Consider the following 16,288-nt stretch of genomic DNA (forward strand, 5'->3'; position numbering starts at 1 on the left):
GACAGAACGACAGGCAGGCAGACAGAACGACAGGCAGGCAGACAGAACGACAGGCAGGCAGACAGAACGACAGGCAGGCAGACAGAACGACAGGCAGGCAGACAGAACGACAGGCAGGCAGACAGAACGACAGGCAGGCAGACAGAACGACAGGCAGGCAGACAGGCAGGCAGGCAGGCAGACAGGCAGGCAGGCAGGCGGAACGACAGGCAGGCAGGCAGGCGGAACGACAGGCAGGCAGGCAGGCAGACGGAACGACAGGCAGGCAGGCAGACGGAACGACAGGCAGGCAGGCAGACGGAACGACAGGCAGGCAGGCAGACGGAACGACAGGCAGGCAGGCAGACGGAACGACAGGCAGGCAGGCAGACGGAACGACAGGCAGGCAGGCAGACGGAACGACAGGCAGGCAGACGGAACGACAGGCAGGGAGGCAGACAGAACGACAGGCAGGGAGGCAGACAGAACGACAGGCAGGCAGGCAGACAGAACGACAGGCAGGCAGGCAGACAGAACGACAGGCAGGCAGGCAGACAGAACGACAGGCAGGCAGGCAGACAGAACGACAGGCAGGCAGGCAGGCAGAACGACAGGCAGGCAGGCAGACAGAACGACAGGCAGGCAGGCAGGCAGAACGACAGGCAGGCAGAACGACAGGCAGGCAGAACGACAGGCAGACAGAACGACAGGCAGGCAGAACGACAGGCAGGCAGACAGAACGACAGGCAGGCAGACAGAACGACAGGCAGGCAGACAGAACGACAGGCAGGCAGACAGAACGACAGGCAGGCAGACAGAACGACAGGCAGGCAGACAGAACGACAGTCACTATTTTACCTGTGGTACTTGGATGTTGTCCGTGGGTCGTATGGTGGCCTCTTTGTTGCTGCGAGGGTCAAACTCAAACGCAGCCGTCAACACCATGGATAACCCTACACATGAAGAGTGAACAATACTAATATCAGTACCATTGACTAATTCGAGTTGTGCCACAAAATGCTAGAAAGTTAGCATTTTGGAAACAGCGGCCAGGCAACCTAAGCCAAAGCATGGGTTGCTGTCATACGTGGTCCATAGACGGATTACATGGCAAGGAAACAAAATGTGTCATTTCTATCAATTTGGGTGAAGTACCACTTTAAAACTGCGGTCAGGTTCGTTAACTCACGTTTCATGTTCATGTTGGGCGTCTTGTACATGAAGTGCATGAAGAGTTGTGTCGTGTTGATTAGAATCTGGTCACCACTGTAACGTATAGACCGATACCACCACGTACCCTGAGGGGGAGAAGAGCAGGGAGTTGAAGAAAGATTGAGGGAACTATAGAGGGAAGAGCAGAGACAAGGTTTGGGAGGTTTCCAGTAGTTCATACCGGTTCCGTCCCATTGGTTTAGTTGTTGGGAGGTACTCAGATTTTCATACGATTTCCGTTAAAATACAGTCAATCAACGAATCAGAGGTCATATCATTGGTGCACAGTGATGTCATTACTTGTTGTCTTCAAAATCGGTTTCTTTCAGTCAATACGTCCCGCGAAATGGCCCATCATGTTTGGTTGTGTTACAAACAAACCAGTTGATTGCAGTGAAACCAAACATGACTGGAGAAGTCACGTTCTGTGTGGGTTATTTACCTGGAATGTGTCGTCGAAAATGGAATGAGACGGAATTCACGACACAAGCGGTTCACAAAATGTTTCGTGTTAGGCTATAAAAACGGATTTTATCAAACAAAAGATCATATATTGTGTAACAATGAGCATTGGGATTGCAAACAGACGAAGATCGTCAAAGGCAAACTATTTATTTTAATGCAGTATGTGATTTTGTTATCCCTGTGCTGGTTGAAATAGTTGTTTTTTTATGGGGCTCTATGCTCAGATAATCGCATCGTATTCTTTCGCAGTAAATCATTTTTTAAATCTGACAATGCAGTTGGATTAGCAAGATTCGAGGCTTTCGAAACATGTGAGACACTTGTATTTTCATGAATGTTTAATATGACTATTTATGTAGCGATCACCATATGTGACCGTATGGGATCGGTGCGCAGAGAGGTTAAGGAGAAGTTTATCTAAAGTTCCATGTATAATAGTTGTATCTTTATCAATGTTTATTACGAGTATTTCTGTAAATTGATGTGGCTCTCTGCAAAATCACCACATGCTTTAGAACTACTTAACAACGCATAATGTAAACTCAGATTTGTTTTATATAAATATGAACTTTATCAAACAAAACATACATGTATTGTGTAACATGAAGTCCTATGAGTGTCATCTGATGAAGATCATCAAAGGTTAGTGATTCATTTTATCTCTATTTCTGCTTTTTGTGACTCCTCTCTTTGGCTGGAAAAATGGCTGTGTGTTTCTGTGGCTTGGTGGTGACCTAACAATCGTTTGTGGTGCTTTCGCTGTAAATCCTCTTTGAAATCGGACACTGTGGCTGTTAAGGAAGAAAGGGTCTAATCGATCTGACACAGATGTTTTTTTGGGGTCAAGTTTAAGGAGCTCCTTTAGCACCAAGCTTTCTTTTTTGGGGAGATGCACAAAACAAGTTAGGCAGCAGGGATTTTGATCCACGAATGGGGGTTGAACATCTCTGCTGTAATCAAGAACCTTGGGCTGCGTTTCAAACTCAAAGTATACACCCCTCGGCCCTGACACCCCTCGGCCCTGACACCCCTCGGCCCTGACACCCCTCGGCCCTGACACCCCTCGGCCCTGACACCCCTCGGCCCTGACACCCCTCGGCCCTGACACCCCTCGGCCCTGACACCCCTCGGCCCTGACACCCCTCGGCCCTAACAACCCTCAGCCCTAACACCCCTCAGCCCTAACACCCCTCAGCCCTAACACCCCTCAGCCCTAACACCCCTCAGCCCTTGGATGATGTTTACATCGTCACATCCAAGTGTACCTTAAAATGTCCCTTGCCCAAGCGAGGGAGAGTGATGTTTGGAGAGGCAACGTCCTTGGTGGAAATCTGAAGTTGAGATTAAAAACAACCAACCTAAAGCTATTAATGTAACTAGTAAGCTAACGTATCTAGCCACCACTCCTGTCAGGTAGCTAGCTACAGTATTAATGTAACTAGTAAGCTAACGTATCTAGCCACCACTCCTGTCAGGTAGCTAGCTACAGTATTAATGTAACTAGTAAGCTAACGTATCTAGCCACCACTCCTGTCAGGTAGCTAGCTACAGTATTAATGTAACTAGTAAGCTAAAGTATCTAGCCACCACTCCTGTCAGGTAGCTAGCTACAGTATTAATGTAACTAGTAAGCTAACGTATCTAGCCAGCACTCCTGTCAGGTAGCTAGCTACAGTTACCCATTACTGGCTAGCTAGTTTTATAATTTGGTCATTTATTCCAATACATTTCAGAATTGCAAAAAAATATGTTTATGAATCTAGCAACGTTTTATGTATGTATGTATGTATGTATACAGTATGTGTGTGTGTATGTATGTATGTATACAGTATGTATTATGATGTATATGTATATGTATGTATATGACTTAGAATACGTGGACAACTACAAATACTTAGGTGTCTGGTTAGACTGTAAACTCTCCTTCCAGACACATATCAAACATCTCCAATCCAAAGTTAAATCTAGAATTGGCTTCCTATTTCGCAACAAAGCATCCTTCACTCATGCTGCCAAACATACCCTTGTAAAACTGACCATCCTACCAATCCTCGACTTTGGCGATGTCATTTACAAAATAGCCTCCAATACCCTACTCAACAAATTGGATGCAGTCTATCACAGTGCAATCCGTTTTGTCACCAAAGCCCATATACTACCCACCATTGCGACCTGTACGCTCTCGTTGGCTGGCCCTCGCTTCATACTCGTCGCCAAACCCACTGGCTCCATGTCATCTACAAGACCCTGCTAGGTAAAGTCCCCCCTTATCTCAGCTCGCTGGTCACCATTGCATCTCCCACCTGTAGCACACGCTCCAGCAGGTATATCTCTCTAGTCACCCCCAAAACCAATTCTTTCTTTGGCCGCCTCTCCTTCCAGTTCTCTGCTGCCAATGACTGGAACGAACTACAAAAATCTCTGAAACTGGAAACACTTATCTCCCTCACTAGCTTTAAGCACCAACTGTCAGAGCAGCTCACAGATTACTGCACCTGTACATAGCCCACCTATAATTTAGCCCAAACAACTACCTCTTTCCCTACTGTATTTAATTTATTTATTTATTTTGCTCCTTTGCACCCCATTATTTTTATTTCTACTTTGCACATTCTTCCATTGCAAATCTACCATTCCAGTGTTTTACTTGCTATATTGTATCTACTTTGCCACCATGGCCTTTTTGCCTTTACCTTATCTCACCTCATTTGCTCACATCGTATATAGACTTGTTTATACTGTATTATTGACTGTATGTTTGTTTTACTCCATGTGTAACTCTGTGTTGTTGTTTGTGTTGAACTGCTTTGCTTTATCTTGGCCAGGTCGCAATTGTAAATGACAACTTGTTCTCAACTGGCCTACCTGGTTAAATAAAGGTGTTCTCAACTAGCCTACCTGGTTAAATAAAGGTGTTCTCAACTGGCCTACCTGGTTAAATAAAGGTGTTCTCAACTGGCCTACCAGGTTAAATAAAGTTGTTCTCAACTGGCCTACCTGGTTAAATAAAGGTGTTCTCAACTAGCCTACCTGGTTAAATAAAGGTGTTCTCAACTGGCCTACCTGGTTAAATAAAGGTGTTCTCAACTAGCCTACCTGGTTAAATAAAGCTGTTCTCAACTAGCCTACCTGGTTAAATAAAGGTGTTCTCAACTAGCCTACCTGGTTAAATAAAGCTGTTCTCAACTGGCCTACCTGGTTAAATAAAGGTGTTCTCAACTGGCCTACCTGGTTAAATAAAGGTGTTCTCAACTGGCCTACCTGGTTAAATAAAGGTGTTCTCAACTGGCCTACCTGGTTAAATAAAGGTGTTCTCAACTGGCCTACCTGGTTAAATAAAGGTGTTCTCAACTGGCCTACCTGGTTAAATAAAGGTGTTCTCAACTAGCCTACCTGGTTAAATAAAGGTGTTCTCAACTAGTCTACCTGGTTAAATAAAGGTGAAATAAAATAAAATAAAAAAATACAGTATGTATGTATGTATGTATACAGTATGTATGTATGTATACAGTATGTATGTATGTATGTATGTATGTATGTACGTACGTATGTACGTATGTATGTATACAGTATGTATGTATGTATACAGTATGTATGTACATATACAGTATGTATGTATGTATGTATGTATACAGTATGTATGTATGTATACAGTATGTATGTATGTATGTATGTATGTATGTATACAGTATGTATGTACGTATACAGTATGTATTGTGACGGCCCTGAATTATTCTGAACCGTCTCAGTGCTTCTCCTTCCAATAGGGTGCTTTCCCTTTAATTCCCAATTAAATAGCCAGCATCAGCTGCGCAAAAGGGGGTTGTGATGGAGACGTGACTAAGGATGTGTTCCCGAAGCTTCTCTATTCCGGTTGTTTTGTTGCTGTTAAACGTGTGTTTTGTAGCCTGAGAGAGTTTACCCAGGATCGGATCCACTCTTTGCGTCCGTGGACTACACCTCTCCATTCTTCGTGGCCTTTCTCCGCTGGAGATCTATTGGATTGTCTGACTGACCGACTGACTACCACCTTTTTTGTATACGGTATTTCATTTGTTTTGATATGATGTATACGGTGATGATTTATGTAGTTAGATGTAGTTGAGGACTTAGTAAGAGCTGATACGCTTTAAAGTTCTGTGGTAAAATTGCTATATTGATTGTATGATTTAATACTGGGTTTACGCTACACGGAATGAACGGACAAACATTGCGTGACAAAAGTCACTTGAGTTCACTGAACTCCTTTACCGGGCTGGACTCTTTTTAGTCCAGAGGTACAGGACATTTCTGGAGGAACCAGAACTCATTGTGTTATATTATTATGTGTGTGTAATCCATTGATGTTGCTAATACAACCCACGCAAAAGAATACAGTTGTTTTGAAGTTCTTTTCAATGTTTTAAGGGTTTATGAAAAGTTGGTTTCCCTCCTGACGTTTACATAAGTCCTTTGTATTGGTGTAGACTTGACGGACCAGATGGGACTCATTCCCTCCCAAACTAAAAGGAGAAACCAATGTTTTCTCTGGTAGGCACAACCTACCTGGCACCCCTATAAATAATAACCTCAAGTCAAAACCGTTACATAAAAAATGGCACCCCAGATGGGACAGCTCAACATTGAGAACTAACCAAAGCAAATATTTTGTGTGGAATTAAAACAATGGATCCACCCCAAGATAATGTGCTCATCCATGTCATACCTGTCAATGGGAATATACAGGGCCATTCTGACCATCAAGCTGACAATACAAATCATAATGTGAATGGAGATACTGGAGTTGATTTGGGCCAGAGCCCTGGGAATCTGAATGCTCGGTCTGAACCACAGGCCACAGGAGGTCTAACCAGTTACTCACTTATTGACATGGATCTGTGTGGAAGTACTGAGCTAGCCCTCCCTCTGACACCCAACCTTCTTCCATTGTCTGGTTTATCTCCAGAGGTGGGAGTCTTACAACTTCAAGGTGACATCCTTGATATTCGTCGGACTCAACAACATCTCCAAACTCTTATCCACCATAAATTCAAATGTCTGAGTGAAGAGCAACAACAGAGTGCCATGGAATTCAGAAACTCACTGAGCACTCTAACCCACACGCTGACAGAGCTCAGTGAGAGTGGAAGACGGGAAATTACTGGTGCCATGGACAGGCAGTTTGACTACCAACGAAACCAACTCACTGCCACTCTCCAATGGCGCCTGCAACATCATCACACTGAGGTCCTCAAGGACGTTAATTCTGTTTTTTCTCCCATGGTTAACACTGTAGACTACTTGCAAACAGAGCTCTCTAATTGTGTTAAAATGTTGGATGACGTGTCTGTGGACATGGCCTCCATTAGGCACAACTCCTTACACAGAGTTTCTCTGGTGTCCACTTCTGTTCAGACCACTGAGGGCCAAGCTGGCACCTCTGAAGAGCCAAGACAAGGCCATGCTACAGCCACCCCTTGCAGGATGCAATCCACCATGCATCCTGGTGTTCATTTTCATTGTCCGATAACGCCCTCCCCCTCTACTTCCTCAATCCCTCCTAGCTCGTTTGTTCATGGTGAATTGAGTAGACGTCATGTGGGGGCGATGCCCATTAAATTGCAATTTCCCACCTTTGGGAAAAAAGATGACAGTCCTGATCCGCTAATGTACCTAGAAAGATGTCGTGACTTTCTTGCCCTCAATCCCCTGGCTGACGAAGAACTCCTTGCCACATTGAGGAATGTGTTGCATGGGACAGCTCGAGACTGGTGGGATGTGGCACGTCTCACCACTACCTCCTGGGCTGACTTTGAGGCCAACTTTTCCTCTGCATTTCTGTCTGAGGACTACACAGATGAGCTGGCAGACAGAGTCAGGAATCGAGTGCAAAGCGAGAAAGAGGGTATCCGTGACTTTGCATACGGTTACCACTCCCTGTGCAGAAGGTGGAAACCTGGCATTGAGGAGGAAGAGGTCATTAAATTGATTTTGAAGAACATCAACCCACTACTAGCCAGTCAACTCCGAGAACGAGTCACCACTGTCGATGGACTGGTTCGCTTGGGACAGCAGTTTGAGAAGGACAGAGAATGCCAACAGCAATATGACCAGAGAAAGAAACAGACACCCAAACAGTTACCCAAGACAGACCATCAACAACAGCTAGAGTCTCCAGCCAAGACCCCTCTCATGTTCTGTTGGAGATGTAACCAAAAGGGACATTCTTCAGCTACATGTCCAAGACCGTATCAAGAAAACCCTTCCAGAAACCACAAATCACGACAGGCCAACACACCTAACTCTCTTCGCAGGAATGACCATCCTTCTCTGGGTGCTTTAACCAGAGCTGAAATCCCAAGAGTCACTGCCTACGCCCCCCCATCGACATCCCCTTCCTTTCAGTTCCTACCGCACCAACTGGTGTTACCCCTGTCCATAGGCCCATGGACAGGAAGAGCCATCCTGGACACCGGGTCATCCTACACACTGCTCAATGAGAAACTGTGGAAGGAGGTTAAAGTTCCGCAATACAACTTGAAGCCGTGGACAGAAGGTCCACTCTATCTGGCTGATGGTGAGGCTAAACGACCACTTGGATGGAGTGAGGTAGAGTTCCGCCTGTGTAACCGCTCCTATATGATTCCTTCGGTTATCCTACAAACCAAGAACCTTGCTTTTCCTGTCGTGTTGGGAATTGATTTCATGTACTTCAGTGGTGTCCAGATTGATATCGCACACAATTGCTACTGGTTTCCATACAATCCGAGCAAGAAGCATTTCTTCCAATCAGAAGCTACGAAGTTACATGATTGGGGTTCAAATGTGGCAGTCTTCTCTGCCGTTGCTCCGTTACCACTAACTCTTGATAATCCTTCTGACGATCTGCTTTTACAGGCTGTGAGAAGAGCTCAGCTGAAACATCCAGAGGAGTTAAGGCTGTTGGGACAGCTGCAGAATAATGCTGATGTATGTACTTCAAGGCTAGGACGCACCGGGCTCCTGAAGCACAAAATATTCCTTACACAGGAAATGCCGATCAAGCAAAAGCCATATCGTTTGTCCCCAGCGAAGCTAATCATCCAAAAGGGACTCATTAATGATATGTTAACACAAGATATAATAGAACGTTCCTCCTCATCCCAAAAAAGACTGGTGGTCTTAGATTTTGTGTGGACTATAGGAAGACCAACAATGTTTCCCAGACTGATGCCTATCCTCTTCCTACCATCCACGAGATCCTGGAGTCATTGTCTGGCGCTGTTGTGTTCACTACCCTTGACCTCAATAGTGGTTATTGGCAAGTTGAGATGGACCAGGAAAGCAAGGACAAGACTGCTTTTGTCTGTGCTGAGGGCTTGTTTTCCTTTAAGGTGATGCCTTTTGGATTAAAGAATGCACCTGCCACTTTCCAAAGACTGATGGAGATTGCGTTAGGTGAGCTCAAAGGGAAGATCTGTTTCGTCTACCTGGACGATATAATTATCTACTCCCAGAACAGAGAACAACACTTTCAAGATCTTCAAGCAGTGTTGGACAAGCTAAGAGAAGCTGGTCTGACCGTGAATATGAAGAAGAGCAACTTCTGCCAAACTTCCCTGAAGTTCCTTGGCCATATTGTGTCTTTCGACGGCATTCATGTGGATCCTGAAAAGACCAAGGCAGTACAAGATTTTCCTGTGCCAACCACACTCAAGGCCCTTCAACGGTTCCTTGGGATGGCTGGATGGTACCATCGGTTTGTGTCGAACTTCTCCCAGGTGGCAGAACCCCTCAACGCGTTGAAGCGAAAAGGAGTGAAATTCCTATGGACGGCAGAGTGCCAGACCTCCTTTGAAACCCTGAAACGACACCTCGTCACACCTCCCATTTTAGGTCATCCCAACTTTGATTCCCCTTTTGTTGTTTACACTGATGCAAGTGGTGTTGGACTTGGTGCTGTCCTAGTCCAACAGACTGGACTTGGCACTGAAGAAGTGCTAGCGTTCGCCAGTCGGACATTGAATGGAGCAGAACGGAACTACTCCACAACCGAGCAAGAGTGCCTTGCAGTTGTCTGGGCTTTGGAAAAGTGGAGGTACTACCTGGAGGGAAGACACTTCACTGTGGTCACTGACCATTCCTCCCTTGTGTGGGTGTTCAAGACCAACAAACCAAGCACCAGACTCATAAGATGGGCTCTACGGTTGCAAGAGTTCACCTTTGCAGTAGAATACAGGAAAGGAAAATACAACACTGTTCCAGATGCCTTATCCAGGGCTCCTGCTTGTGATAACGGTGGCCCTCATTTTACATGTGCTACTGTCCTGTCAAGCAGTCGAGACTCGCCCAAAACAGACTTTCCCATCTCTGATGAGACCATATGGAAAGCCCAACAGGATGATCCAGAAGTACAGGCTTTGTACCAGACTATCCTGGAAGATGGAGAAAAGATGGTCAATCCTACCACAAAGCTGACCATCATGGAAGACAAAGTCTACCGTGTTGTACAACTACCTCACAGAACCCTCTACCAATTGTACATACCTGAAACTCTACGCCTACAACTGCTTCAACATTTCCATGAAGACCCATTAGCTGGTCATTTGGGCAGGTTCAAAACCTACAAGCTGTTGCAAGCGTTACTGTACTGGCCACATCTGAGCATGGATGTGAAGTCACACATCCGAAACTGTCAGGTTTGTCAAATGTACAAACCAGAAGGTAGAAAACCTGCTGGCAAGTTGCAGCAAACGGTGGTTACCCGACCTTGGGAAATGCTAGGAGTGGATTTGATGGGTCCATTTCCTAGAAGCTCCAATCAGAATGTGTACATGCTTGTGTTTGTTGATTATTATTCAAAGTGGGTGGAACTCTTTTCCCTGCGTCAGGCCACAGCAAGGACCGTCTCTAACATCCTTACGAAAGAGATCCTGACTCGCTGGGGAGTGCCTGATTACATCCTGTCTGATCGAGGTTCCCAATTTGTCTCTGATCTCTTTGAGGAGACCTGCCAAAGATGGAACCTGAGACAGAAGTTGACCACGGCCTATCACCCACAGACCAATCTCACTGAGAGAGTAAATCGAACCTTGAAGACAATGATTGCTTCCTATGTAGGGACCCAGCACAAACACTGGGACAAGCACCTTCACGAGTTTCGATTTGCCCTGAATTCTGCTGTGCAAGAGTCCACTGGAGTCACACCTGCAGAGCTGAACCTAAGTCGTCCCCTCCGAGGACCCTTGGATATGGTGCTACAGCCCCAGCAGCTTACTCCAGACGCTGCTTGCTATGACCAGGTAGTCCATCTCCATGACTTGAGAGCTCTTGTCTCAAAGAACATGATCCAGGCTCGACTCAAGCAGAAGAGAAATTATGATAAGAACAGACGAGACATGCAGTTTCAGCTTCGTGATCGGGTGTGGCTTCGCTCTCATCCTTACTCGAAAGCTGAACAATTCTTCTCTGCCAAGCTCGCTCCTAAATGGCAAGGACCATATAGGATTGTGGAGCAGATGGGCCCTTTGAACTACCGAGTGGTGAAAGAGGACACAGGTGAAGATATGCGCGTTGTCCATGTCTCACGCCTTAAGGCCTGTTACCCCTCGGCTGAGGAATTGGAGGCGATTGAGCGCCGCAAGATCTTGGATATCTTTGAAGAGGAAAGTGAGGAGACTTTTCTCGGATTCCCAGACCCAGAAGTCTCACACCTTAAGGCCTGTGACCCCTCAGCTGAGGAGCGTGAGCTCCAAAAAGTCATGAAAATTTTTGTAGAGGAAAGTGATGAGGAGACCTTTCTCGGTTTCCCCGAACAAGATGTGCCTTCCAGGGCAATGGTCGGCTTTTTCCAGGGGAGGGGGTGTGTGACGGCCCTGAATTATTCTGAACCGTCTCAGTGCTTCTCCTTCCAATAGGGTGCTTTCCCTTTAATTCCCAATTAAATAGCCAGCATCAGCTGCGCAAAAGGGGGTTGTGATGGAGACGTGACTAAGGATGTGTTCCCGAAGCTTCTCTATTCCGGTTGTTTTGTTGCTGTTAAACGTGTGTTTTGTAGCCTGAGAGAGTTTACCCAGGATCGGATCCACTCTTTGCGTCCGTGGACTACACCTCTCCATTCTTCGTGGCCTTTCTCCGCTGGAGATCTATTGGATTGTCTGACTGACCGACTGACTACCACCTTTTTTGTATACGGTATTTCATTTGTTTTGATATGATGTATACGGTGATGATTTATGTAGTTAGATGTAGTTGAGGACTTAGTAAGAGCTGATACGCTTTAAAGTTCTGTGGTAAAATTGTTATATTGATTGTATGATTTAATACTGGGTTTACGCTACACGGAATGAACGGACAAACATTGCGTGACAAAAGTCACTTGAGTTCACTGAACTCCTTTACCGGGCTGGACTCTTTTTAGGCCCGAGGTACAGGACATTTCTGGAGGAACCAGAACTCATTGTGTTATATTATTATGTGTGTGTAATCCATTGATGTTGCTAATACAACCCACGCAAAAGAATACAGTTGTTTTGAAGTTCTTTTCAATGTTTTAAGGGTTTATGAAAAGTTGGTTTCCCTCCTGACGTTTACATAAGTCCTTTGTATTGGTGTAGACTTGACGGACCAGATGGGACTCATTCCCTACCAAACTAAAAGGAGAAACCAATGTTTTCTCTGGTAGGCACAACCTACCTGGCACCCCTATAAATAATAACCTCAAGTCAAAACCGTTACAGTATGTATACAGTATGTATGTATGTATACAGTATGTATGTATGTATACAGTATGTATGTATGTATACAGTATGTATGTATACAGTATGTATGTATACAGTATGTATGTACGTATACAGTATGTATGTACGTATACAGTATGTATGTAAGTATACAGTATGTATGTATATGTATATATTTATTTAAGCCATTTATCTGATTTTAGCCAGCTAGCTTCATACTTTTTTCGGACCTGCAGAAAATGCAGCCTTGATTACATTTGCCACTTCACGGCCACCAGAGTTTGACATGTGACTACAGTTTGCATTGAATTGTGGGTCATATCAACCTCGCAAGTGACCAAAGACCCCTCAAGCTAAATCGAGGGGTCCAACGTCAGCGAATTGGGACTTCCACTTAGGATGGCAAACAAACTGCATCCGGTTTCGACTGGATTCCCCCCCCTCCCCCCCGAGGCAAAGTGGCTGGCGCACGGGCCGAGGGGGTAAAAAAAATATTGTGTTTGGACTGCAGCCCTGATCTTGGCATCTAGCCACTTAGCTAGCAAACCAGCTGCACAGCTGGAGATCCTTCGACACAGCTGGAGATCCTTCGACACAGCTGGAGATCCTTCGACACAGCTTATATTTATTATAGTTCTAAGCAGCGGCGTAGCCCCCCCCCCCCCCCCCCCCCCACGAGACGGTATTGAAAATCATACCATCAGTATTTTGAAATATACCAGTATACCGGTGTATTGCCCAAGCAACTCAGTAGATCTGTTTGTGTTTCTATGGTAACAGAGGACTCTTACCACAACAACTGGCAGGATGACCATGAAGGCTAGACCATAAACCAGCAATACCTAGAGACATGAGAGACAGAGAGAGACATGAGAGACAGAGAGAGACATGAGAGACAGAGACAGAGAGACAGAGAGACAGAGAGACAGAGAGACAGAGAGACAGAGAGACAGAGAGACAGAGAGACAGAGAGACAGAGAGAGAGAGAGAGAGAGAGAGAGAGAGAGTGCGAGAGACAGATCTGTTAACTCAGTAATGTATAAACAACAGGTGGATCAAACCTAACAGGAAGAATACATACCAGCATGGAGTTCTTGGAGTCTACGATCCACGCAGGCAGAGCGATGCCAAAACTAGTGGCTGGAGGGGGAGGAAGAGGAGGAGGAAGAGGAGAAAGGAAGAGACATGAAACATCGATGGTTTTTATGGAATGGAAATAGATCAGGGGTCTCAAACTACTCATTCGGTCTTCAACGAGGTCCAGAAGGGGGGTGGCACATTCGGTCTTCAACGAGGTCCAGAGCGGGGGGTGCACATTCGGTCTTCAACGAGGTCCAGAGGGGGGGGGGGGGGTGCACATTCGGTCTTCAACGAGGTCCGGAGGGGGGGGGGCACATTCGGTCTTCAACGAGGTCCGGAGGGGGGGGGCACATTCAGTCTTCAACGAGGTCCAGAGGGGGGAGGGTGCACATTCGGTCTTCAACGAGGTCCCGAGGGTCACAAAATGATTTCCTCGCCGTAAAAATTAGCAAAACATTTCTAAATACCGCTACACCTTTATCCATCGCTTTTGGAGTTGATGCTCCCTGACAGTCTAACTTTCATTCAGATGACTGTTATCAAGCTGGACACAGCGAAGAGACTATCAATGACTTATCAAGCTGGACACAGCGAAGAGACTATCAATGACTTATCAAGCTGGACACAGCGAAGAGACTATCAATGACTTATCAAGCTGGACACAGCGAAGAGACTTACCAATGACTTATCAAGCTGGACACAGCGAAGAGACTATCAATGACTTATCAAGCTGGACACAGTGAAGAGACTTACCAATGACTTATCAAGCTGGACACAGCGAAGAGACTTATCAATGACTTATCAAGCTGGACACAGCGAAGAGACTATCAATGACTTATCAAGCTGGACACAGTAAAGAGACTTACCAATGACTTATCAAGCTGGACACAGCGAAGAGACTTACCAATGACTTATCAAGCTGGACACAGCGAAGAGACTTACCAATGACTTATCAAGCTGGACACAGCGAAGAGACTATCAATGACTTATCAAGCTGGACACAGCGAAGAGACTATCAATGACTTATCAAGCTGGACACAGCGAAGAGACTTACCAATGACTTATCAAGCAGGACACAGCGAAGAGACTATCAATGACTTATCAAGCTGGACACAGCGAAGAGACTTACCAATGACTTATCAAGCTGGACACAGTGAAGAGACTTACCAATGACTTATCAAGCTGGACACAGCGAAGAGACTTATCAATGACTTATCAAGCTGGACACAGCGAAGAGACTATCAATGACTTATCAAGCTGGACACAGCGAAGAGACTTACCAATGACTTATCAAGCTGGACACAGCGAAGAGACTTACCAATGACTTATCAAGCTGGACACAGCGAAGAGACTTATCAATGACTTATCAAGCTGGACACAGCGAAGAGACTTATCAATGACTTATCAAGCTGGACACAGCGAAGAGACTAAATACGTAGGTCCATTTAAATTTCTTCACAGTTTTGGAAAAAAACTAAAAAAATAAATGTTTTAAGTATAATTTCTATTCGTATTAGTCAAAACCACCCGCGGACCTGAATTAGAGTCCAAGAGGGGCGTGACGCTCCGCAAGCTCCTTTCCTCGGAGGTGCCCACTAGTCTAAAAGCAGTGTCTTACATCACTCATTTCCTGTCAGATCAATAAAGGGTAAGAAACAAGTGCTTTTAACTTTTGGAGGAAGGAGACACACTTCGGAAGTAGCATCGATGAAATGATTAAAACGTTGAGGAGTTGAACCGGTACCTTTTGGCCCATCTGGGTTTCCGTAGGTCTCCCAGTTCTGTCTTGACTCGTCATTGGTCAGCCTGGGGGAGGGGGCGGAAGGAAGAAAGTTACGAGATGAAGCAAACACATTGAGTGTTTCTCAAAACGCATACTACCTCCGAGCACGCAAACTGGAGCGCGGGAGGGTCGGGCCCAAATCAAAGGCGGAGCATAGAGGGCCCTTCTGAAATGCATACTACGTTTGGACATGCGTCAATGAAAGCGTCAACAGAAAGCATGGAAAGAAATGTGATGCAGATGTCCTTGAAATCATAATGGCAGCCATTTTATTTGAGCTGAAGCCGGAGCAAACGGACTCGGGAATGAAACGTTGCCTTTTCACATCTCATGTTGCCGGACTACAATATTTGACATCTTGATACGTTAATAAATAGACGCTGTGATCATTATGGGCATGTTTACCTGCCTACTTAGAGGAGATAGCAAGCCCAGAGTAAGTCAATAGGGCTAACTGGCTAGCTACTTGTACGGTTAGCTACGAAGAATTGTTAGCTAGCAACAACAAATCTAACTTGAAAAAACATTAGTGTTAAGTCATTTGCTGTTCAGCGTGAGGTAATACAGTAGGGGGAGGAGCAGCTTGAGGTAATACAGTAGGGGGAGTGCTGCTCAGTGTGAGGTAATACGGTAGGGGGAGTGCTGAGGTAATACAGTAGGGGGAGTGCTGCTCAGCGTGAGGTAATACAGTAGGGGGAGTGCTGCTCAGCGTGAGGTAATACAGTAGGGGGAGTGCTGAGGTAATACAGTAGGGGGAGTGCTGAGGTAATACAGTAGGGGGAGTGCTGAGGTAATACAGTAGGGGGAGTGCTGAGGTAATACAGTAGGGGGAGTGCTGCTCAGCGTGAGGTAATACAGTAGGGGGAGTGCTGCTCAGTGTGAGGTAATACAGTAGGGGGAGTGCTGAGGTAATACAGTAGGGGGAGTGCTGAGGTAATACAGTAGGGGGAGTGCTGCTCAGTGTGAGGTAATACAGTAGGGGGAGGAGCAGCGTGAGGTAATACAGTAGGGGGAGTGCTGCTCAGTGTGAGGTAATACAGTAGGGGGAGTGCTGCTCAGTGTGAGGTAATAC

General features: G+C 45.8%; 1 protein-coding gene across 2 annotated transcripts in view; it reads right to left on the reverse strand.

Annotated features, from left to right (window-relative positions):
• Positions 1–16,288, reverse strand: part of LOC139407443 (SEC63 homolog, protein translocation regulator) — a 59,098-nt gene that overhangs the window by 25,565 nt on the left and 17,245 nt on the right. For both annotated transcript variants that reach the window (XM_071151236.1, XM_071151237.1), the window contains exons 5-9: positions 15,178–15,239; positions 13,435–13,493; positions 13,145–13,195; positions 1,169–1,277; positions 838–932 (exon numbers count right to left, since the gene is read on the reverse strand). In XM_071151236.1, coding sequence (XP_071007337.1) covers positions 838–932; positions 1,169–1,277; positions 13,145–13,195; positions 13,435–13,493; positions 15,178–15,239 — 376 coding nt within the window. The remainder of the gene's footprint in view (positions 1–837; positions 933–1,168; positions 1,278–13,144; positions 13,196–13,434; positions 13,494–15,177; positions 15,240–16,288) is intronic.

Source organism: Oncorhynchus clarkii, chromosome 4 (assembly GCF_045791955.1).
Source record: "Oncorhynchus clarkii lewisi isolate Uvic-CL-2024 chromosome 4, UVic_Ocla_1.0, whole genome shotgun sequence".
In the NCBI taxonomy this organism is placed as follows: Eukaryota; Metazoa; Chordata; class Actinopteri; order Salmoniformes; family Salmonidae; genus Oncorhynchus; species Oncorhynchus clarkii.